The 25,757-nt window shown below is 46.7% G+C and overlaps 1 protein-coding gene across 1 annotated transcript; it reads left to right on the top strand.

Moving 5' to 3' along the window:
- On the top strand, window positions 1-25,103 carry LOC135244722 (nidogen-1-like). The gene is made up of 19 exons (XM_064317233.1): window positions 1-400; window positions 7,893-8,195; window positions 8,602-8,831; window positions 9,372-9,507; window positions 9,558-9,801; window positions 10,326-10,466; window positions 10,852-11,103; window positions 11,775-11,975; window positions 12,581-12,817; window positions 14,047-14,184; window positions 15,937-16,065; window positions 16,345-16,488; window positions 16,740-16,859; window positions 20,983-21,210; window positions 21,942-22,114; window positions 23,391-23,517; window positions 24,099-24,270; window positions 24,492-24,649; window positions 24,919-25,103. Exons 1-19 carry the CDS (start codon window positions 197-199, stop codon window positions 25,086-25,088), a joined length of 3,507 nt encoding a protein of 1,168 aa, XP_064173303.1. The 5' UTR covers window positions 1-196; the 3' UTR covers window positions 25,089-25,103.
- Window positions 25,104-25,757: the final 654 nt, after the last annotated feature.

Here is a 25,757-nt window from a genome sequence, read left to right as displayed (position 1 = left end):
TTTCTGAATTCTCCGAGTGTTCCTCCCTGTCCAACTCCGCCCTCCCATCCGTGTCCAGTTCTCTCTCTGTTCGTCTCAGTAGGACGCTGAGTCGGGCTTATCTCACAGTATAAACCTGTTGCACACTCAGCAACTGACTCTGGCTGCATAAAACGTATAGTGTGCTGTCAGTTCCAATCTCTTGACTTTTACCACAATGGGGTTGAAACGACGAGGATGGCTCGTTTGGATAACCCTTCTCGCGCTTGTTGTCACTGTGAATTGCGTGCGCTGGAGCGAGCTCTTTCAGTATGGAGAGAACGCCGGGGACCGTCTGCTGGACCCCGGGAACGACCAGACGCAAGAGCTTCCACTGGACAAATCAATGTATTTCTACGACGGATCATTTGACAGCGTTTATGTGAGTTGGAAAAAACGATTATAAAACTACTATAACGTACACAACAACAAAAAAAAAACTATAATGTTGACAATAAACTTTATTAAGTAGTATTGCATGAGTCTGATATGATCTAATTATCATTGTGTTCTCCATAGCATGCCCTTGGTGCAGAATGTTGAATTTTGCATTGCTGATGTTTACACGTGGTGACCGCTATTGTGGAGAAACGCATTGACTGCAGCTATCTGTCAAGAGAAGGTCACATCTTCTCCAACTGAAAGGCATTCGAAACATAGTTCTCCATTCAGTTATGTTTGCGCAAGCCTGTTACCCAAGTTTCAAAGTGAGAGATTAACCTAAATGTAGTTAAAGTGTGTGTGATAAGAAAGTCATTACCTCTGAAATATTTTTGAGAGGGGTATGGGTGTTGAAAGGCACAGTTCAAGGCAGAGGTATCACTATCAGATAGTGCGCATTGTGCAATGTTGTTACATTTCAAGGATTCTTCCAGCTGTTAACAAAATTTAGGTTTCTAAAGATTTAGATGAGAACAAAAAGTCCAGGAATGGGCCTGATGTGAATCCCTTTAAAATCCAGAGAGAGCCTTGGTGTTCACACCACTTTACCATTTGTAGCTCTCTTTTCTGATAAATATAGCTGCGGAGTTTACACATAATAACTCTTTTTTGGAAGAATTTGCTCATGCATTGACCATACATTTTCTACGCTTGGCTTTATAGGCAGTGCAACTGTTATTTTAGGGACTTTTAGTCATAACAGTTTTCTGTCCTTTCAGTCGTATAAGAAGGGTACGATTTTTACCCCCCCCCCCCCCCCCAAAAAAAAAGCAGAATGTATACATATGCCCATGACATTTGAAAGAAACAGCTGGGTATTGGTTTAAACATCTTGGAATCCCACTGTGACCAGAGGGGCGTCGGAAGCGGGTTTCTTAGCGATCGGATTCGATGCGTAGAGCAGCTGTGCGTCTGGAATGTCTTGGCCCGCGCGCGCGCGCCATCTTCTGAAAACTAAGTCTGTGCTTTAAGCACGATTTTCAGCAACGCGCTCTGGGTCGTCACAGACCGTAAAGACGGTACTCAGCACTCCTCGCCGTGTCCTGAGGGAGAATCGTATTTTTCTGGCGGGTTAAAAAAAACCGGCCTTGTAGATTCCGTTCAATACCCGGAGTCAGCGGGTGTAATGTATCACTCAGCTCAGTCTTCTTTAGCAGTCGTTCTCATTCGGACACTTCCTTATGGGCCAGCTGTGTAATCTATAGTCACGTTTATGCACAGTACCGACAACAAAGGGGGAATTTGGGTTTTTAAGTGGGCAAAACGGCAAAGCCATGTGTAGCAGTAGCCTTTATTCAGTGGTTCCCCAGCGTTGGGACCCTAGGGCCCTGTTAATGAGCAGGATGTGTCAGTGGAAAGCGTATTACTTTGGCTGCAGTGTCATTCTTTCATGTCTTTTTGCACCCACCCCTCCCTTCCTCATCCTCTCCAATGGCCCAGCCGTGGGTCCCAATCCACTGTTTGAGGGGAAACAAACTTCCCAGAGAAGAGAAAGCTATTATCTAATACTTTGAAATGTGAGTGTACCTTGTACAGCACACACACTGCCCAGTATTTACAGATATGTACATAATTGGTTTCATGTATTTTCCTGAATTGGTTTTAAGTAAAGGTCAGACATAGATATGTTATGAATTATGTATTTAAAAAATTAGCTGCAGATGTATAATTCATGCACCCAAACTGCAAGCAGTACAGAAACATGAATTACATACGTGTGTTATCATGGTTACGCATAAATAAAAATCATTCAAACAGTTCTCCTGTTCATCTGCGCAATGTCTGCTCTTGCCCTTATTTGAATGTCCAATGAGGATGTCCACAAGTGCTTTTTTATTGAACCAATCAAAGACTTCCACTGTTTCACTTTTTTGTCCAATTGCCTGCCCAGAAGCTATTGCAACAGTAATATCGCTTCTTTTTTTTCTGGTCACTGAACAAGTGTCTCTTTATTCTTCAGGGAATAGCCCCATAAATAGAAATTCCTTACTTGTGTTCTGGTCTACACATGGTGAAATCTGTTCCATAAAAGATTTATGTTTATATAAGATATGTGATTATAATTTCTTAAGTGAACATTTTACTGCTGATGTGACGATCACTGCTCCGAACTTAAAGCAATGGAGTCCTAGAACACTAACTTAGAATTTTCAAAGGGTTAAGGGTTCTTCTGGTTCTCTGACCTCATGATAGAGATGACCTCATGATAGAATTGTTGTCAGTGCAAAATTAAATTACATTGGGGCTGCATATTCCATGGGCTGCTCATAATGTGCAATTTTATTATATGTCAATATGTTAAGTATTAAACATGTCTAATAATTTATACTTTCTTGCAAAATGAGCATTACATTTTATCTTACTTTGCATGTACATTTATGTTTTATGTCTTAAGCCTAGTTTAAATTTTGGTGATTCCTGACTCTGGCCCCTCCCCCTCCCAGACTATTGTGTTTACAATTACTTCCTCATATCCTGCAGAGGAGCATCCTGCCCAGCCCTGATTGACCAATTATCAGAGTCATTTGCCTTTGTAGTATTTCCCACAAGGGACGGAACTTTGCTCCAAGTCTTACGGATGGCAGAGCTGTTTCGCTAATGGTTGCCGAGTTGTCGGTTGTTATGCAGCAAGGAAAATAGGCCGGTGTTTTTGGGTCGTCCACCACCACTCAGGGCTGCTGCTGCTCCATGACTGGTACGGGCTGGGACTTCATCCGTTCTGCTGAAATGGTTCAACAGATGGGAGCAGAGACTCTTCACCCCCACCCCCCCCCCTCCCCCCAGCTTCACTTACTGACTCATGCACACACATACGTTCTCTCACTCTCTCACACTCGCACACGCACACACACACACAGACACACACTCAGTCCCTCATATACACATTCACACACACACACACACACTCAGTCACTCATTCACACATACACTCACTCATGTAGCCCTTTCCTCCCCGCCCCGGTCAGGTAGTGATTGTGTTTCTTTGGCGAAAGCCTCTCCAAGTTTTCCAGCTGGCTTTGATATTTCTGTGGCCCAAGCTCCCCCACCCCGACCCCCACCCTGCCGCCCCTCAGGTCCTTTGCAGGGATACCCCTTAGGGAAGGGGGGGAGGGGAGGTGCATGCTGGGAAGAAGCAGGGGGAGGTAACAGCGGGGTGGTTGGGATAAGTTCTTCCTCGCTGTGCGCTGGAGTCTTTGTGAGGACGGAACCTGAGGAGCCCACGCAATTCCAGGCCCACTGTGACAAAATTCTAAACAAATGTAGTTTTTTCCCTACTGCATCATAGGAGTTTTATCTTATAAATTAGTGACAGTAAAAAAAAAAAATCAATATTTTTCTGTTTTTGTGGGAATTGTTCAGACTCACAGCACACGCAGAGTCTTGTCCGGTGCAAACAGGTGAACCCTACTGCGTAAATCCAAAGCTGCACGTGTGGTGCGTGGCTGGAGGCCTGTGGCTGTTGTAACGGTTCCTTTGAACGAAAGGCATAGAAAACGCTTGTGGAATGCAGTTTATGCACACAAGCCGAGTGTCGTAAGGACGGTAGGTACATCTGGATACGCTGGGAGACAGGTTCCTAAATTACATTTTGTCCTCTCTCCCCACAGTCGTTATTATACGTCTCATCTGCTATGAAGCCAAGGAGGCATTTTGTCTTTTTTTCCCTCAGTCCTCTCTAGATTCTTTGAATATTTACAAAATTTCACACCAGTCCCACACCACCAGCACAGAATGGCGTTCCCCGCTTTTATGTCCGCTGCAGCTCGCTGAGCCGACGCGGCACAAAACAAAGTTCGCAGTTAAACTAGAGCATTCTCTGTGCTCAACCGAAATGAATGTTTTACCGGTAATGCAAGGTGCTACATGTTTCGCTGCGGACACGCTAAGCAAAGTCCTGGCCTCCTTATTTTTCAGACCAAACACTTGTTGTGTGACACCTGTTCGCCGGTTATTATTGTCATTATTAATTCACACCTGGCCAGATGTCCATCCGAGAGGAAAACGTGTCTCCGTTCAGTGCGTCGTCAGTGGAGAGGCCACCGGCTTTTACCTTTTATTTCTATGTTTACTGTTATTTATATATCTAACCAGGAAGTCATTGAGATCCAGAATTTCTTTTTCAAGAGATTTTCCGAGATTAGCAGCCGACACCGTGTCCGTATAAACAATGCACTAAACATAACATAGAACGTACGGTTCTGAAAAAAAGATCGCAAAATAAATTTTAGTAACTAAGTCTTTGCATGTTTCAGTTACAGTGTTTTTTCAGGGTGCTTTTCAAATCAGCCACAGATAGAAAACAGTCTAATTTGGGCTCATTCTGCGATTTGTTCCATGACCACTGCGCAATATTCCATAGCCTTTTTTTCCCCCACACGCACTGTTGTTATCTGTTGTCTAATGACTGTGTTCGTGTAAATACCATACAGTTTGGCACATTGTAATGACATTGGAATGTATGGACACATCTTGCTCTGGAATGTCCATATGTAATCTTTTACATGCCACTGCGTGGCATGCATCTTAGGTATCTTGGCTGCGAACAGCTGTTTGCTGTTATTTCATAAGATACACTGAAAGCTTAAAAAAAAGAAAAGAAAAAAAAGGTTATTGCAGGTTGTGCGGAATCAGTTTACAGGGTTCCCACGGCCCTGTAAACCGATCACTAGGAACATCCTTGGAAAATATTTGTCCTGGAACGTGAAAAATTGACCACAAAACCAATCCAGGAGTCACTAGTTTAAACATTGTCTTTAAAACGTCATTGAAAAAAATTATGGAAAATCTACAGTCAATCTGATCTGAGTGGGAACTGTGTCTTATTTTTCTGTCAAAAAGCACAATTTCAGGCCGCAGGAAAATAAATATTAGGGTCCATGTTCTCGGTTTTCAGTTAAAAAATTTCAGAAAGGCTCTCTGCTAGAATCTCATGTAGCTTTTTACATGGTGTACACACAAACACTGAGCTGTACGCTGTAGGGTTTAAGAGGTAATTGCACAATGCATGTTTGACTTCCAGCTCTTCTGATGGAGTCATTTTCGTTAACAGGGTGATTTTTAACAGTTTAACCTATGGTAAACTGTAATTCAGTACTCTCTACTACCCAGTTACAGTTATCCACCTATGCTGTGATCGCTAACAGTGAACCGGAGAGTTTGTGTTGCCACCAGCTGCAGTGTTGTTAATTACCAATAAATCGGCAACTCTCCAGGCAGACTGTGCCACACATTTGTGGACTTTTAAGTTCTTCCAAATGTGAGCAGGTCCCATTCCTTTGATGTTGTCCTGCAAAATGGAATGTTGGGGAGGTGTGAGGAGATGTGTCCTGGTTTTTTTGGTGTTTGGTGGTTGGGCAGTTGGGCCTTCAAAAACAAAGAACATTCTAGCACCCCATTTTGTTGAGTTAAATAAACAAATTATCATACACTTTTGTTTCCCCCCCCCCCCTACTTTTAAAGGTAGACCCACCCATCAGGGAACCTCGGGTAACTGTTCTCCTCGTGCCTGAGTTTGTTTGGATAAGTTGAGAAGGCCCCCAGATCCATTTCAAAGGCTTTCTTTTTTCATTACGCCATTAGCAGAGACTTCCTGATGCAGATATTTAAAGATCAGACGAGACCCCTGTAAGGGGTTGGAACAGAAAGATTCAGGATCCTTCTAGTGCTGATATTTATTTAGGAAATGTACGGTAATCTTCACAAGAAGTAACGATGAAGCCACTTCATGGAGGTAAAAAATGACTCGCAACTATTAGCTGGCTTCAATTTAGTATTTTTTCATCATGTTACAACTGTGTTGTTTAAAGTAAATGTCACTTGTGATCTGTAGGTGATTAAGAAATTCAATTATATGTAAGCAGTTTGGACATCTTACCCAAAAAAGAGCTGGTGTGGTTGTAGATCTGTGTTTTTTTTTGCCCAGCACCATAGCACTTGATTCAGATATTTATGTAATCCATGGTCTTAAATCAAGCTCTTGATAAAAAGAATGAGGTGTCATTAGTGCCGGTCTAAATCTAAAACCTCCAACCAAATCGTCCCGTTTTTCAGATAAGATTCATTTAACGCAATGCATGTGACGTTAACACTTCACAGTAATACAAGTCCCCTGCAATGAAGCAACAGATTTCTTTGGGAAATCAAAGAATACCTGCCTGTTATCCATCGTGAACTCTTTAGAAACAAAATATCTTGTTGTCAGTACAATGTAGAATACCAGTTATCACCGCAGAGATTTACAGCCAGATTACTTTCTGACATTTCACAATGGAGGTTTAGTTTAGTTTAGTGGCCTAATGGAAGGAAAAGATGTTTGGCTGGATTATGCAATGTTGCCTTCATAAAAACACCAGATTCACAACCTGTCCCACGGTTTTGGATCAGCATTTTCATTCACTCTCGTTGTGTTAATGTGTGCAGAAGACCTTAGCATACCCAGCTGGCCGAATGCCCCTCTTTGCAGGGAACCAAAATAAACAGAAATTAATTTATGGCCTTTTGTGCCTTCAAGTTCAGGACTGTTGGGTGCTACAACAGCCTTGTCGATGCGAGAGGGAATCTGTTTTATTCGATGTTCCTGTGCTCTGCAAATGAATCCAGTTATATCGGGTTTATTATTCCCCGCTCAAATATTATGATCCCATTCAGAATTGTTCAGTACACTACGGGTATGCTCTCACTTCACATCTTTTTTGTCCCTGATTAATTGTTGTTTGATTGGCAGCGCATTGCAATGGCCGCAAAAAAGCTTTAAAGTGATAAATGAACATTCCGTTTGCCACTGATTCTGAAGGCTTTGCCAGACAGTGTTGTTGCAGTGGGAGGACAAGGTGCAGCTCAACAAATTAGATTAGATTAAGCGAGCAGTTTTAAACAGAGTCTGGCTTTGATCTTGATGGATTCTGGACCTTCAGGGTGAAGTAAGCACAGTTCTGGATTATGGGGAGAAGCTGGAGTAGTCTATGGCATTCCTTATTTCCAGTGGGGGTATATCAATAGACGAATGGATGGGGATTTCATGGCTTATGGATGTGATGGTTCGGTATGTATGCTAGTCGAGTGTCAAGTACCCAGTGCTCACTATCTCCAAAACTGTACTGCTGTGCATGCAGATAGAGCCTGTATCACAGGGATAGTGAAATTTGGCTCTCAGGACGGGTGTACTGATGGTTTTTCTCTTCTGCCTGATGGTCTATAGTCCAGTAATGTCACTGATTGGCCAGAGATGACACTCTCCTGGCGCATCATGTTAAACCAGTTCCTGATTCGAGGGAGAAATGAAATCCAGCAGTACAGGACTAGTATGAGTATCCCTGCTGTATCACCTTAGTTCATTTTGGCTCATCGTTGCCCAGGTTACGTCCCTCTGCCTTTCCGCTTGTACGTCATGGCCGTGTGTAGAACCCTGACGACCGTCAGCTCTCCGTCCACAGATCAACACCAACGGGTTCGTCGCCACGGCCGAGCCCACGGCGGAGTCGGAGTACCTGGGCAAGATGCCCGCCACCTTCGGCATGATCGCGGCGCTGGTGGGCGACCTGGACACCGGCGACGGCGTGGGGAAGGTGTACTACCGCCAGGACGCCAGCCCCGCGCTCCTGCGGCGGGTCGCGGAGCACGTCGCCCGGGCGTTCCCGCAGGACGAAGAGGCGGTGCCCGCCCACGCCGTGGTGGTCACCTGGGAGAACGTTGCCCCGCACGAGGCCCCGAGCAGGGGGGACGGGCCGTCCAGGACGGTGAGACGGGGGGGAACATTACTAACACTTTCAGGTGTGAGGTCACAAGTATGGGATTAGAGTGTTCTTAACTGAACATTCTAATGCTGATGTAACAATCACTACTGATGTGAGGGATGAGGTCTCAAGTATGGGATTAGAGTGTTCTTAACTGAACATTCTAATGCTGATGTAACAATCACTACTGATGTGAGGGATGAGGTCTCAAGTATGGGATTAGAGTGTTCTTAACTGAACATTCTAATGCTGATGTAACAATCACTACTGATGTGAGGGATGAGGTCTCAAGTATGGGAATAGAATGTTCTTAATTGAGCATTCTAATGCTGATGTCACAGTCGCTACTGGTAACTGAAACCACTTCCAATGAGATTGACCTGCGACGCCTTCTCTGCATTTTCCACAGAGAAACACCTTCCAGCTTGTGGTGGCTTCCATGGAGACGGCCTCCTACGCCATTCTGCTGTATCCGGCGGAAGGGATGCAGTTCCTCTCCACGCCTGCGGGTGGCGCGAGTGAGCCCTGCCAGGCCGGCTTCAGCAAGGGGCTAGTGAAGGGCTGGTTCTGGAGGGCCACTCAGGGGCCGTATTACCGCATCACCACCCGCGACGAGGCGTCTGTCAGGAAGCTCTCGGAGTAAGCATCGCCCTGCAGCAGCCATAGACCGACCTCCTGCAGGAGTCCCATGGTCCCACCTCCCACCAGTCTTACTCCTTGGCTGGGTCAGATATACATTTGTGAACACTTAGATGCCAGTAAAGTTCCTGCAGATTTTTTTTATTTATTTAAAGCAACATGAAATATTCACCAGTGTTCGGAACCATCATACCTCTCTCACATTTGTTTTTCAAATTTTACCATCAGCTAAAGAGTTTTGATTTGATTGATTGCTGTTTCAAATATATATTTGACCCAGGTCTGATTATGATTATAGTCATGATGATGATGAAGATAGTTTAGAATCACTGATGTTGAAGCTGGAGAAGTACTTAACCCGAATTGCCTCAGTAAAATATTCCACTCTATAAATTTATTGTACGTAAAAGAATATAATCTGCGTAAGTCAGTTGGGATAAAAGCATCTGCTAAATGGCCGAAGGTACACTGCCGCTCTCGTGAGAAACTGAACTTCAAAATGGCCGACTCCAAGAGCGCTTTCTGTCCATCTTCCCCCAGGGCCACAAACTCGGGGATGCGCGGCGTGTGGGTGTACGAGATCGGCACCTACCCCTTCTTCGCCGCGGTCGCCCCCGGTCAGGTGACCGACCTGTCTCCCGAAACCCCCCAGGGGAGGCCCCGGGGGGGCGAGAGGGTGGAGGAGGAGAGGGAGAGGGAGAGGGAGAGGGAGAGGGAGGGAGGGAGAGGGAGAGGGAGAGGGAGAGGGAGAGGGAGAGGGAGAGGGCGGAGGAGCATGCCCCAAAGGTCACCATGTACGACAGAGGGCAGCAGGTCCCCGAGTACCCCCCCTACAGGCCGGAGGAGGTCCCCGTTGAGGGACAAGACCCAGAGGAGCCGTACGCCGAACCCATCCCGGTCCACCCGGTCCAGTACCAGCCCCAGAACCCCCAGGTGGTGGTGGTGGATGAGGGGGAGATTAACGTGGACGGTGAGCACTGGAGAGGAACCCCCCTCCCATCGCCTACCCTGTCAGAGTTTCCTCAATGTCTATCTTTGTTCCTCTGTGCTATAACCTAACCCCTCCCCCTTTTCAAGACCTAACCTGTATTTTATAACCAATCACAACGCAGTGGAGGCTGTGATTAAAAATAAAAAAATGTGATTGAAAAGTGATTCAGACTTGAACTACGAGACACAGTTTCGTGTAGTGTGAGAAAAAAAAAATCTTGATTCCTGTGAATACACATTTTTTTCACAATCAATTTTTGTTTTGTTATATTTTATGTCTTTGAAAAACATGAAATATTCAAAAAATGGGAGCTATGTAACAAAGTTCTTCTGTTAAACAGCTGCGAATAAGAATAACTACTGAAATTATACCTTTTCTTTACTGAAAATAATTGCTAGTGTTCAGTGCCTCGCTCCTCGGTTTATCATTACAGGCCACGCTGTAAAAGGCGGACAACAACACCAACGTTTTTTTTCCCCTCCATATTTTTGTTTTCGCTCTAGTGTTCTCCTACAACTTTGAGACGTGCGCCAACAACAGAGAGAAGTGCTCCACCTTCGCTGACTGCAGGGACTACTCCGGCGGCTACTGCTGTCACTGCAGGCCTGGTTACTACGGCAACGGCAAACACTGCGTCGCCGAAGGTAAGGGTGCCCGGCCCCGCCCCCTTTCCTCTTGCCCCTCCCCACCAGGACCGGCTTATACAGCTTGCATGTCTTTCACATACATTCACACTGCTGGATGTCTGCTGCAGCAATTTGGGCTAACTGCTGTACTCAAGGGCACAACGGCAGTGCCTCACCAGGGAATTGAACCTGCAACCTCTGATTTACAAGCCCGGGTTCCCTTAACCCAGTGTTTCTCTAGTCAGGACAATGGTTGTGGAGTGTTTGGGTGAGCTGGAATGAGTCTGTAGTCTTCTAGGCTATGGTAGTTTGTGTATTTGACGGGTCGTTGAAAGGGACTAAATTTCTAACTTGTGTAAGGAAAAAGTGCCTTAACTCGTGAATTCGCCCTTTTGATTGACAGGCAAGCCCCAGAGGATGAACGGGAAGGTGAACGGTCGGGTGTTCGTCGGCGGCTCCTCCGCGCCGGTTCAGTTCAGCAACAACGACCTGCACTCGTACGTGGTGGCCAACGACGGCCGCGCCTACGTGGCCATCAGCACCATCCCCGCCGCGCTGGGCCCCTCCCTCCTCCCCCTGTCCTCCCTGGGGGGGGTCATCGGCTGGGCCTTCGCCCTGGAGCAGCCCGGCTACCAAAACGGATTCAGCATCATCGGTGAGTCCCCCCCCGGAACAGAAAAGCAGCCTTTAATGGCAAAGACAAGCAGACAAGATCAGTCAACTGAACAGATATGGAGGCAGTATATGCACTGTACACCTCATCAAACTGCAAAAAAAAAAAGCAACCGTCAGCAACGATTTTCAACTGATAAAAAAAGCTAAATAAAAAACAATCAAAATTGTTCAAAAGATTCACTTCCTATTGGTGGAGAATATAAAAATGGGGAAAAGACGCGTGTTTGATGTTAAGGAGAACAAAGCCAGACAGTTATTTAGACGAGGCTGAAGGCAGGCCCTTAACTCCTCCACAAACAGGGGGCCGTGAATTATTATATTTTTGTGTGTCTCGTCCCCTTGTTGCACATTCCGCCGTTTGCACGACCGAACCGCTACAGCTGAGGAAACACGACGGCTCGAACAGGGCTGCGATTCTGGCCATCGGCAGATCTCCAAACGCGCGCTCCCCGTTCTCCGCGTTTGAAGTGTGATTTCGTTGGCTCCCAAAAGAGACAGGGAGGGAGAGAGAGGGAGAGACAGAGAGAGAGAGACAGACAGAGAGAGAGAGGGAGAGAGAGAGTAATTTAGGGCTGAATCGCGAGCGGGCGGATCTCCAGGGAAGAGCTGGGCCTCCTGTTTCCCTCCCGCCTGTTTTTTTTTCTCATGCAGGTGGGGAGTTCACGCGGCAGGCAGAGGTGACCTTCCTGCCGGGGAACGAGAAGCTGACCATCAAACAGGAGTTCAGGGGCATCGACGCTCACGACCACCTGGTGGTCAGCACCGAGCTGGAGGGCCGACTGCCAGAGGTCCCGCGGGGCTCCACCGTCCAAATCGAACCCTACACCGAGATCTACCAGTACAGCAGCAACAGTAAGGCTAGCCCACCCTCTACCAGTACAGCAGCAACAGTAAGGCTAACCTACCCACTACCAGTACAGCAGCAACAGTAAGGCTAGCCCACCCACTACCAGTATAGCAGCAACAGTAAGGCTAACCTACCCACTACCAGTACAGCAGCAACAGTAAGGCTAACCTACCCACTACCAGTACAGCAGCAACAGTAAGGCTAACCCACCCTCTACCAGTACAGCAGCAACAGTAAGGCTAGCCCACCCCCCTAGCAATAGTATGGTTTCACCATGCTAAGGCTAACCTACCCACAACAAGCACATGAGCACCAGTTAAGTTATGCTATGCTAAGGCTAACACATCCTCTACAATACAACAGCCACAGAGGCTAACCAACCCATGAGTTCAACAGCACCAGGCTATGCTAAGGCTGAAATCCCCAATGCTAAACAGTTTTCCCAATTTGACGTTAACCTGTAGCTAATTCCATTTTAAAGGTGCATAGAAGGTAAACAAAGTTTTCCCTAATTCAGAGTTCATACTCATTTCACTGCTGACCTAGCTAAGATGGCAGGTAACGAACAAGATGGCCGCCTGTAGTTTTAACGAGCGTGGCTCCCGCGCAGCGATCACCTCGGCCTCCACGCGGGGCTACACCGTCACCCCGAGCGACGGCGGCGGCGCCCAGAGCAGGAGCTACCAGTGGCGGCAGAGCATCGTGTTCCAGAGCTGCCCGCACGACGAGGCCAGCAGGGCGGCGCCGTCCACCCAGCAGCTGAGCGTGGACCAGATCTTCGTCATGTACGACCCCAGCAACCAGCTGATCCGCTACGCCATGAGCAACAAGATCGGCTCCATCCATGGTAATTTTAAATCCAGTGCATGGTTCACCCTGTAATTGTGCACGCTCAGCAGTTGAGCAGCGGCGAGAATCAATCTCTTCTTCTGTGGTTATCTCCCCTCCCCCCCTCCTCCTCTTCAGTTTTTTTTCTTCTTTCTTTTTTCTTTTATTCAGAGGATTTGAAATTTGTGATGGTCACATGGATGGTGAAGGTCAACAAGGGGCACGTTGTCGTTCACACATTGCCGTTTACCGAGGGGGAGGGGGGGCTCTGGGGGGTTGGATCTTGTGAGATGGCCTTACGTGGAATGTGGGGGTGGGCAAGCTTGTAGAAGGGTTGACTCAGCTGCAGTTCATCGCTGGAAGATGAAGAGTACCTGCGGGTTACTTCCTTAGTAAGCTCTGTGTGTCGCGAATGAGCTTCCACTTCAAAGCCACCGGCCAGCAGCTGTCTGAGGCGGGGATTCTGTATGTTTTTGCCTTGAATTCTGGGATACGCTGACCTCCATGCTCTTGTCTGCAGATGGGACTGCTTATAGGGTCACCACATATGGTCAGGGGTCACTGCTACGGGGGCTTTTGTCCCTCTCCAATTAGGCAGAAGGTTTCCCCCGCTGGACTTTCCTCAGATGTGTGGAATGTTTTGTTTCTAAATATCATAATTACGGGAGAGTGATGGGGGCATCACAAAACCCAAAATGGGTGCAGTTTTTATATGATATGATTAGATTCAGCCAAAGTGCATTGGTGCAGAGTGAAAAGTCTCTCAACTGGTTGAAGCATGCACGTGATTGGCAGGGGACAGAAGCTCCGCCCACTGTGGGGAATGTTTGGGTACACTCTCAGGCCTCACGCCCTTGGGGGTTTGGTTCTAGAATGTTCTTGGCATTGTCCGTCGGTACATTTACATTAACGCAAACAGCAGATGTTGTTATCAGGCGTGAGTTATAGAGCTTATTGTTTTGCATTCAGTCCATTTGTGCAGCTGGATATTTACAAATCCAGGCTAAGGACTGCCTCTTGAGCAATATTCTGGTTTCCTAAGCATTCATTGCTGTGCATCTTATTTCGTTTAGAAGAGAATCTCAGGGTATTCCCTGGCATTTTACACCGTGGGTTGGGTTGGTCTGTACGTAAGCGGACACTTCCTCTCGGAATCCTAGCGCACCGAGTTCAGGACGGTTCAGGATCACTCCTGGGTGATGTTTGCACACTCGCGCCCCTGAGAAACTCTGCTCTGGTCACGTGCAGGTGGGGAACCGGAACCCAATCCCTGTTTTACCGGTCGCCATGGCTGCGACACGAACGCGGTCTGCCGACCGGGCCAGGGGAACCAGTTCACCTGCGAGTGCGCCACCGGATTCTCCGGGGACGGGCGGACCTGTCACGGTAGGACTCGCAATGGCTTTCTGTTAACACTTTTAAAGATCACAGCTTTGTGATTAGAATGTTCTTCACTGAACATTCTAATGCTGATGTCACAATCACTTCTGGTAATGAAAGCAACAAGCGTTCTAGAAGACTGACTTATAATGCAAAAGCTTCATGATAGTCATGTGGTACAGATGGTCATGATGGGACTGCCTGAACTCTGCTGGACATATCTCCAAAGCTGTACAGCAGACCCGAGCTCCTTGAAATACTTAAACCCTTTAGACACCAGTTGAATGTGCTATGATGCCTGACAAATTGTAAACAATTTTAAAATGCACTTTTTTTTCTTTTGAACGATTGTATGTCTTGAAAATTTCTCAGGCCTCTGCAGGAGTGTTTACCAATCATATCAGCATTTAAAAAGCATTTTAAATACATCTTTGGTCCATGTCTGTCTGAGACACAGCTAAATTGAATATGCCTATTGATTGTTTTTTTAATCTAACAAAAAAATAAAATAGAAAATTTAAGGCCTTTATTTATTGTACAGATGCCACTTAATTGAGGGAAATTGTAAGTTTTCTGTGACCCATACATGGTCTTTTTTTTTTTTTTTTTTTTACACACCAAACTAAAGTTAGAGTTAATTACCCCCCCAAAGGTATTATTTAATTTCCCCCAGGAAATTCTCTTTAATGTCTTCCTTCCTGCAGTCGAACCTAGCTCTGGTGTTGCCCCTCTAAGAATCAGGCTCTTGTTAAATCATCTTGTGTAAACGGCCACCTATCTAATTCAGGAGGACGTGCCTTTGCGAATGTTCAGTCTGAAGGGCTTGTGAAGTCTGCTCTTCTCACGGACGGTATCTTCCTCGGTCGAGCCAGACACGATATAGCCCGTCCTTCACACAAACGGAAGCGGCCTTTCAAACAGTGCAAACGGGGGAAGATTCTATCACCAAAACGTCTGCGATCATTAAACTGGGTTCTGCCCCTTTTCCTTTTGTTGTTAGAAAAAAATCTTGATCTTATGATGACAGAAAAAATGTTTTATCTCAAAGAATGGTTAAACGTTATAATTATCGCGTGAAGTCATTTTAATTTTGCCAGGGAAGAGGAAGACACAAATGATGAGGAAGGAAGTTAATTCCCTCGAGTGTATCTGAAAAACTCTGAATGAACTGAGGATGAATGAAAAATACTCACGCAAAGCACGAGAAGTGACTATCTTTCATGTGGCTAGCAGGAATGGGGAGCATTTCAAATACGAACGTATGCATGTATTTGAAATATATATTCGCGTGTAGGCATTTCACCCACAATATAGCTTTCTATCCGTTTGTGACAGCAACCCATATTACATATGAAATACATGAACCTTTGTCCCACCTGTAATGCAACCTACACCTCCATTGTTTTGATAGCAGTGTAATGATACATTTGAATGGGATGTATTTTGTAGCATGTTTTTTTAACCATCTCTAACGGTTAGTATGAAATGAGAGGACAGTAATGTAATGTGTAACATGTTTCATTCGGTTTTTTGTGTAATTCTTTCGTGTAATTTGTGGGGCGACATAGCTCAGGAGGTAAGACCGATTGTCTGGCATTCGGAGGGTTGCCTGTTCAAACCCCGCCCTGGGCATGTCGAAGTGTCCTTGAGCAAGACACCTAACCCCTCTGGCGAAGGAGAGGCATCAATTGTAAAGTGCTTTGGATAAAAGCGCTATATAAATGCAGTCCATTTACCATATCTTTCTTTTTCTCTCAGACATCGACGAGTGCAGGGAGAGGCCGCAGGTGTGCGGGCCTCATGCCACCTGCAACAATCAGCCCGGAACCTTCCGCTGCGAGTGCACTGCTGGCTATCAGTTCGCCAGCGACGGCCAGACCTGCATAGGTGAGTTTAAGCGCGTATGCTTGCTGCCACCTACGTAGCAGAAGCTAGCGGTTAGCGCCATTGCGAGTCAGTCAATTTCAGAAATGGATTGAAATTAAATTAATTCCTTTTAAAAATTCTCATTGAACATTGAGCATTTGTCAACCGAAAGTCAGTTCCTTTAACCTTGCATGTAAAATGACCTGCTGTTCTGGGAACAGCCAGAAATTTGGGTGAAACGGCACACCGGTCGTTCCTTCAGAATTCAGCTTGCTTGTTTGTCCCCCCTACCCCCCGCAGAAGCGGACCGGCCCGTGGACCACTGCCAGGCCGGAACCCACAACTGCGACATTCCACAGCGAGCTCGCTGCAGCTACACCGGCAGCTCCTCCTACATATGCTCCTGTCTGCCCGGGTTCGAGGGGGATGGCCGCGCCTGCCGGGGTACGTCCCGTCTCTGACCTGCTCCTCTCTCTGTGCAAGAACGAGACCGGGGGGTGGGGGGGGCGAGGGTGGGAGCTGAGCTGAGCTAGCGGGATTCCTCTGATTTCCGAAAATTCAGATCCTGGTGTTATCGTTTCGTTTGCTCTGGGGGAGAGGAGGGGGGTCTCTTCTGTGTTAGACTGCGAAATTGTTGATGGGAGAAAGGTACGAGGAAAAAAACTGAAGATAATCGGTGTTCTTTTTTTCGGCAGACATCGATGAGTGTCAGCCGGGGAGGTGCCACCAGGACGCGGTGTGCTACAACACTCAGGGGTCCTTCACCTGCCAGTGTCGGCCCGGTCTCCATGGCGACGGATTCCACTGCTCCTCAGGTAGGCCTAGCTCTCTCTTTTTTCAGTTAAAATTCAAATAAATTTTTAAAAAGTTTGAGTCCATGTTTGGACAGAAATATTATGTGTTGTCATATTGTCTTGATCGATTAAACTGAATGTTTACACAAAGCATAAAGCCATACCACCAAGCAATAACATAATACATTTGTGAGAAAATGTAAAAAATATATAAATAATAATTTGCTAAATTTTTATATGGTCTCCCTTAGTGTGCCCTGTCCAGATGCAATTCCCTGGTTAAAATTCATACCAATACCACAGAATAAACCAATGATAGTGTTAAATTTCATTTCTTGATTAAATTGAAGGAATAAAAGTATCGTTGGTGTTCATATCATGCCAGCTGAATTTCAGAACAGCAAGCCGGTGGTAACAGTTGGAAGTAAGGATGAATTCCATTGAGAAGTCCTTTACCCTTCACTCTTATTTTATCAGAGCTGTCCCTCTAACAGCCCCTGTGGTCACTGTGACATTTCTGAGAAGGGTAGAAAACCATAATATTACCAAAAATGGACAACAATGTTTATTGGATACGATTGGACAGCCAGTATTACACTGTCACGCTCTTTGTAAATGTTTACGATGTTCTGTATATGCAGTATTTTTGTCAAATATAAATATCTGGGGACAAACCTGATATAAAAATGAAACTAAGTGTGATGAGTGCGTTTAGAATCTGACTACCTTCAAACGCAGACTAAAGACTCATCTCTTCAGGCTGCACCTCTCCCCACCCCTCCCTAGCCTATAGTTTAGCTCTATGTACCTAGTTAGGCTAATACGATCACGTTAGTTTTTATTTGGTAGGATTCTGATTAGACGAATGTGATTTCAGTGCTAGTTTGTACTTGGCAGGATTGTTTGTTTGTTTGCTGAACAGGTTACTCTACAGGGTTGGAGTCCAGATTTATGTGGTCACTTCTGGCACTACGATCTTTACTTCACTCTAGTGTGTTTCTTTTGCACCTCTGCACCTTGAACTGATGCACTTGTTGTACGTCGCTCTGGATAAGAGCGTCTGCTAAATGCCTGTAATGTAATGTAATATAATGTTTATGGAGAAAGTGTTATGTGTGTGTTGTGGGGCAGATCACATGTGTGAAAGGCATAAATTCACGGCTGTTTTGTTCATGAGAGACTCTGAAGCGTGAAAATCGGAAACTGGACTCCGTGACACTTGGAAGGCTCGGAGCAGATGTGCTCAGCTCCAAGGGTGACAACTGCCGAAATCTGTTCAAACGTGTCTTTTTTTTTTTTTTTTCAACCAGCTTTTCAGTGACCAAGGGATACATAAACATTTTTTTTTTTTCGTTTTGATTTTCTATTAATCTTCCCAGTGTGGGATGTGTCTGTATTATGTTACTGTACTCGTGCTTTGCCGTGCCAGCTGCAAGATATCTTTTTCAAGGAATGTAGAGTAAGAGAGAGAGAGAGAGAGAAAGAGAGTGAGAGAGACAGCCTGAGAAATGGAGAGAGTGTTTTTTTAATGGAGGGCATTGAGTGCAGACAGAGAGAGAGAGAGAGAGAGAGAGAGAGAGAGCGATAGAGAGAGAGAGAGCGAGCTCTGTTTGGATAAAGGGTTAGCCGTAGCCATAGCGGTCTGTAACGGTTATAAACAGCGCTCTGCCCCCACAGTGTAGGTGGGTCCCTGACTAAAACAGGAAGAGCGCTCTGATCCGATTCATCTGGAGGATCGGCTATCCCAAGGTGCTCCGGCAAAGCCCATCAGCCAACGCTGAAACCTTTTCCAGAATTCGTTGGGGGGGTTGGACTCCCGTTTGGGCTGTGAGAATAAAACATAAACATACGCAGAATGTTTCATGATTTCCAAACAAGTCTGCTGTCTGTCACAGAAACCTAGGCAAGCCCAATTCAGCTGGACCCTGGCTACAGCCTGCGGGGAACGTTGTCAGAAACTGGAACCTCTTTGACCCGTGACTTTTTGTCCATGAATGGTACTGGACCCTCCCTCTTTTAATGGAGTCTCCAGTAGAATCTTTCTCTTTATTTAAAGGCAAAGTTATTTCACTTTTTATTCACATTTTTTAATCAATAGAATCAAGTTTTTGAATCCAAGGTATGGTGAGCACCATACCTTGTCATACCTAAGTGAGGTCTCTGGCTGTCGCTTCACTAGGTGCAGTGGATCAGGTAAGTGTGTTAGTAACAATGAAACCTACCACACCTGTCTGGGGATCTCCAGGACCAGATTTGGGGAGCCAATCAGGGTGAGGAGTAAGCTTCCTGCTCTCACGCGACTTAGAATGGTCAGTCAGTCCCTTTTGTTTCAGACATACATCATGTCGTCTGCTTTGGTCAGCATTTGGATGGATTTCTATTCACTGTTTATTTTTTTGGTCGTTGGTTGGTCGTTCAACAATATCACAGGCTCTCTAACGCAGAAATGTGGTTTAAAGTCTTAAATTACTGTTACACTTACAGTTTGCAATATGAAATATTGTCATCGATAAAATGATAAAAAGGGACATTCAGCCAACGATGCGTAAATGTCTGTTGCATTTGAAACAATGCAACGTGTCACAGTCGTGTTTCCTTTTTAAAATTATATCCTACGCGAGAGCTATTGCGATTCCAACTCCTAATTTGTACACCCATGTCAAACACAGATGGACTGACTGGCGTTCTGCTCTCAGTTACAAGGCTGGTAGAATCTCCTTTGAAGTTGCCCTGGTGCCATTTTAAAGTTATGGAAATTGTCGTGATTTACTTTTTTGCAGCCTGTATTTTCTGTGCTGTCGTACTTTCTGTCTCTTTGAAGTACCCTGTCTTTTTTTCTTCTTTTTTTTGCCCTGTTTTTCTTTTTCAGTTTTTATCTTTTATTTTTGTTTCGACATGCTTCAGTGTCCGCGCGCGGGGGGGGGGTAAACGGCGGGAGTCTCTCGTGCCCCTGGTTATCAGAAGTAAATCTGTGTTTATTTTACGAGGCTCGAGTGTATTTTTTTCCCGCTCTAATTACAGACTTAATTTTAGCGCAGGCGACTCTGCGAACGATCCGCCAAATCAAGTGTTCCGCGTCGCACCGTGGACGCCGAGCTAATGATAAGTTCTCCTGTAGTGTTTTGCGGTTTCGTCATTTTTAAAAAATTAAACCGTCCTCTCGTACATCAGTTAAGGCAAGGTGGCTCGTTTTCTGCTCCTGAACAAAGCAAATATGCTGCTTCTCCCCTGACTGGGTTTTACTCTTTTGTTGATGTTTCTGGCCAGACGGACAAGGTCTGTTTTGACTTGCGTGCAGCCCCCTTTGTAGAGTGACTGGTGAAATATCCTTTCTCGCGTGGGCGTGTGTGTGAGAGCGAGAGAGAGAGAAAAAGAGTGTGTTTGTGTGTGTGTGTGTGTGTGTGAGTGACTGGGAGAGTGTGTGTGTGTGTGTGTGTGTGTGTGTGTGTGTGTGTGTGTGTGTGTGTGTGTGTGTGTGTGTGTGTGTGTGTGTGTGTGTGTGAGTGACTGAGAGAGTGTGTGTGTGTGTGTGTGAGTGACTGAGAGAGTGTGTGTGTGTGTGTCTCCTCTCCACCCCTTTCCAGCAGTGTCATATTTGTAACTCTTGGGGATTCAGTTCCATGCAGAGCTTTCCAGCAGAGCAGCATGTCTGGGTGTGAAACTGACCCATTATATTGTGTAACAGGCACTTAGCACGGGCTCTTATCCAGAGAGACGTACACAGTGTCCATTCATACAGCTGGATATACTGAAACAATTCAGGACACATCCTGTGCCGCGCTCAGGGATACAACACCATGGTGTCCTACCTGGGAATCCCTGTCCCAACTGTCCAACCTTGAGGCTACAAACTCAGTTCCCAAACCATTATAACACACTGTGCCCCCCCCCCCAGGCCATGTTAACCCTTTAAGTTGTGAGATCACAAATATGCTAATTTGAATGTCTTAACTGAACATTCCAATGCTGATGTAACAATCACTGCTGGTAACTGAATGCGATGGAGTTCTAGAACACTGACTTAGAGGTTTCGATAAAACATTCCAAAAAACCTTCTCTTCAAAGGGATACATAAAGCTACAACATGAGTGGAACATAAACCCAATCCTTGTTTCTGGCTTTTCTTTTCGTGTTCCCCCTTCAGAGCACGAGAAGACGCCCTGCGAGCGTCAGCGGGACAGCGCCCTGGCGTCCTCCTCCGTCTCCGGCCCCCGCGGCTCGCGCCCAGCCCTGGGCGCGTTCGTGCCCGCCTGCGACGCCCACGGCAACTACGAGCCCACCCAGTGCCAGAGCAGCATCGGCCAGTGCTGGTGCGTCGACCGCAACGGGAACGAGATCCCCGGAACCCGTGCCCGCGGCAGGAGGCCCCTGTGTGAGTCAATCGTTCGCCGGTTGCCGCGACGACCAGGGCTGTTAAGGGGGTTGCCCTTAATGGAGTAAAATCTACTGATAACTTATTGACGTAAAGTGCCCTTTTAAGACACAGTACTGCGGTACTTCACAGTTGATTGAACGGCAGATACACGAATTGGACACAGCTTTCAAATATTGAAATGTATCTTTCAGAAATACATCTGCTGGAAAAAATGTTTAACTTTGTCATGTTCTGGAATAAACTTCAGGTCATTAATTGAAAGAAAGCAAATCCTTATTTAACAGTATGGAGGCGGTGTTTTTTTAAATTTGTGAACTGAATTAAAATTCCGTCCCCCCCCCCCAACCCTCCTTGACCTTGGCAATCAGCCCAGCCCCCAAGCTACTTTTGGCATGCGGCTTCCTGGCAGCATCTGAGATGCGTCATCTCTCTCGCACAGCAGTTTCATTCTTCGGTCCTGAAGGGCTGCGGTGTCCGCTGGTTTTTTTGTGATGCATTTTGGCTCCTGAGGGTATCATTTAAGTCCTGTGTAGAGTCCACACACTTTGCTTTTGAGGCCTAAATTTGTTGTTGATTGAAAAGAAATGAACTAAAAAAACCACACCTGCAAACACTAGCACTCCAGTACTTCAGTTTAACATCCCTGTTATTTGAGCGTGAAATTTTATTTTGTTTTGTTGGCATCCTCCCCTGATACCCCCCGCCCCCCTCCCCACACACACATGCAGGCATTGATCAGGGGGTGATCCCACCCCCCGTTGGCCCCACCCCCAAGCCTGACGTCAGCCCGTTGCCCCCGGGAACCCACATTCTGTTTGCCCAGAATGGGAAAATCGAACACATTCCCCTCGACGGACAGACGATGAAGAAGAGCGAGGCCAAAACCCTGCTTCACCTTCCTGTAAGTCTTCAACCAGTCAAATGCTTCCACAGCACCTCAACCAATCAAACTCAGCCAGAGCTCTTCAATCAATCCAGTGCAGCCCCGGCAGCCTTAAGTAGGCAATGAATTCAAAGCCTGAATTTTTTTGGTTTGATACCATATAATGAAGAATCAAGGTGATACATTTTTTTCACATGCTTTTTCTCATGCTGAAAGCATGAAATATGCAACTGCTCTCCAGGTCTTATATGACACGGTTCTATATCGGTCTACACTGTGCTGTATTAAAGAAAGCTGTGATTTTACCAGTTTCATCCACTCAAATGCTTTTTTTTTTTTTTTTTGCGTGGCTGAATATGAGCTTCTACAGCACGCTCTGTGAGGCCACCCACTTGGGAATAACTGAGATTCCATCGGAACAATCTCCCGATTATCCGTAAGGAAATAAATCAGGCAGCGGGGGCCATTCGGGCGCCCCTCTGACCAGCGGAACGCGCGACGTAGCCGCTGCGGGAGGAATACTGAGCTTGTTGTTCGTTCGGTCGGCCGACACAGTGGTGTTGGCGGTGGGCGGGGCCTCTCTGTGTCCAAATGCATGCTGGGATAGGCCCCCAGCTCCTTTGCAACCCTGACCATGAATAAGCAGGTTAGAGAATGGCTGAATGGATGTTAGCTGTGTCCATTAGTCTTAGCATTTCCATGGTGTTCATTGAAACTGCCTGTGATTGCACCCCCTACTGGTGATAATGGGTACTGGACCAGCTATGTAGCAGATAGTGCATTTAAAGTGCAATAGGGGGAAAAAACTTATGTTTGACATATTTATATGTAAGCTTGTCTTAATTTACCATCAGCATTTTGTATGTGTATGATAGCAATCTACAATTCAACGAGTGAATTTGCTCTAAACTTCACTGATATCCTGTATGTATTTCTGTTGTAGAACCGCCCGTTTTGTTTGTGAAAATCCCAATAGAAAGAGTTTTTTTGAAAGTGCTGTAGGAGAGGCTGTTGTTTAGCTCGCTCGGGAAAGCACAGCAGTCGGATCTGACCCTGTGCAAGTGCGGACTTTGGCCCAGCTGTTTGTTCAGGCACAGTACGGCTCAATGCTGACCGGGGCACAACCGAAACAGTGCAGACACATTCTTTCAATTTAATTTCCATTGTGTTGTTTCTCATTGACCGCACGGACATTACGCATAAAAATGGGCTGTAAAATTGTGTGTAAACAAATGAAAACTGTGGGAATCTTTCCTGTCCATGAATGCCTCTCTCTCACGGCTTCCGATCCCAGGAGAAGGTGGTGATTGCCGTGGCCTACGACTGCGTGGAGAAAATGGTGTACTGGACGGACATCAGCGGACCGTCCATCAGCAAGGCCAGCCTGCAGGGAGGGGACCCGATACCTATCATCAGGGCAGGTCTGCGAATGCTGCATTCCCATTGGCCCAGAACATGACCAACCACAATTCAGCTTGTTATGGATTAAAGTGATATGATGTGTGGCTACACCCTCTCTGCCGAACGCTTCCCAAAAAAAGGGCAGCGGAGAGTCTGATGCTGGCTAAAATCAGTCTGCGAGAAGTCAGTCTCACAAAGCGCATGACAAAAAATTTGTGCATTAGGTATCTGAGAACTGATCCATTTAAAAGTCTTTAAATGACTGGAATATTCATTCTTCATAACTCGAATATCTGTGACAAGAGAGTGAATCATCGCTCGCTAGGCGATTTCCAGTGCCTAATTAAGAACAGCTGGTTGTTCCACGAGAATTGCAATTATGGTTGGAATGAAAGGCCGTGTAAATGGGGTGGGGGGGTAGGGGGAGCTGGGAGATGGGTTGGGGTCCCAGCTCTAATAGGGTTTGGGGTCGAGGCTGTCCAGGATTATAACTCTTGGACCATCGGGGTTTGTCCGTTTGGACGTGCGTTGAGCGGGGAGAACGTTCCGGAAGCACGGCGGCTCACCCGCGTCTGCGTTTCGCGCCCCCCCCCCCCCTCAGATCTGGAGAGCCCCGAAGGCATTGCCATCGACCACCTGGGCCGCACCATGTTCTGGACCGACTCCATGCTGGACCGGATCGAGGTGGCCTCGCTGGACGGCACCAAGCGCCGGGTCCTGTTCGACACCGACCTGGTCAACCCCCGTCCCATCATCGTAGACCCCATCAAGGGGTGAGTCTTTACGGGTTACCTCCTGGAGTGTAGGATAAAGATACTGAATGATAAAACTTATTTATACAGTGTTTCTCATGATGGTGCTCAAAGCTCAAACTCCAGATAAAAAACAAACATACATAAAAGAAAGATGCTTCTTTATAAAATAAAGAGGTATGCAGTTCTTTGAGCTACGTTTGACTGGCCCAATGGGGACCTGTGTACCCCTCCTCCACCAGGCACCTGTACTGGGCGGACTGGAACAGGGACGCCCCTAAGATAGAGACCTCCCACATGGACGGGACCAACAGGAAGACACTGGTGAGGGACAACCTGGGACTGCCCAACGGCCTGACCTATGACCCCCACACCTCCTTGCTGTGTTGGGCCGACGCAGGTGAGTTGCACTTGGGGTGGGGGTGAGGGGTGAGGGGGGTGGGGCAGGTACCACAGCTCTGATCAGTGTTTAAATTCGTAACAATTTTCGGCTCCAAGTTCGGATTCAGGGCCAGAGAAGTGGTTGCACATTTAGCAGAGCAGACTTATCCAGAGCAGTACACATAGTTCAGATTTGAGAAACATTCAATCTGTCTACACAGCAGGATATTTAACAAAGCCAGTCAGGAAAAGCACTGTTCTCAGGGGTCTGTCCTCATTCTCTGTCAGGCACCCGTAAGGTGGAGTGCATGTCCCCCAGCCAGAACAACCGCAGGAAGGTCGTGGAAGGAATCCGGTACCCTTTCGGCATCGCGTCCTTCGGGAGGAACCTCTACTACACCGACTGGAGGAGGTACGGCAGGGGGGGTCTTCTTCCCAGCATGCCTTGCTGTTTTTGACTGCGGCTCTGTGTGCAAGCGCAGCGTCTTCCCTGTTGTAATGTGCGTAGCAACAACTTGTTTGACACAGCGTGTGCGTGTGTGTTGTGTGTGTGTGTGTGATATTGTGTGAGTGTATGACTGTGAGAGTGTGTGTGATGTAAGCACAATGTACTGTAAAAGCAGGGTGACCAGGGCCGCATTCGGGTGGGGGTGGGGGATGGGGGATGGGGGATGGGTGTGTGATGTGTAGAAGGGGCTCGGGGGTTCAGTTAGAGAATGAGCTCCCTTATGTAAGTGCAGAGGCCAGCAGCCAGAGAGTTCAGCAGCGATGATGCAGAAAGCAGCACAGTGCCACTTCCTGATGGGGAAGTCATTACTCTTCCTATTAACAAACACAGGGGCTAGAGAAACGCATGAGACGGTGTGTGTGTGTGTGTGTGTGTGTGTGCGGGGGGGAGGGGGAGGCAGGAACATGCTGTTCTCCTGTGCTACTGGTTAATCATTAGAGTTAACCCAGTCCACTGTGTCCAGGCAAAGCAAAGTCCAGCGCGTCTGCCAGTGAATAATGTGGCCAATGAGTCTGTTTCATAAATTGACGTCCACCGTCTAGATTCTTGGGCCGGGGAGGGGTGGCAGCTTACGCCCCCAAAGCCAGACAGCCTCTTGCAGGAATATGGGCTTCCGGTT

This window comes from Anguilla rostrata, chromosome 2 (genome assembly GCF_018555375.3).
Source record: "Anguilla rostrata isolate EN2019 chromosome 2, ASM1855537v3, whole genome shotgun sequence".
NCBI classification, from domain to species: domain Eukaryota; kingdom Metazoa; phylum Chordata; class Actinopteri; order Anguilliformes; family Anguillidae; genus Anguilla; species Anguilla rostrata.
Note: the sequence above shows the minus strand (reverse complement) of the source record. Positions and strands in the feature narration are given on the sequence as shown.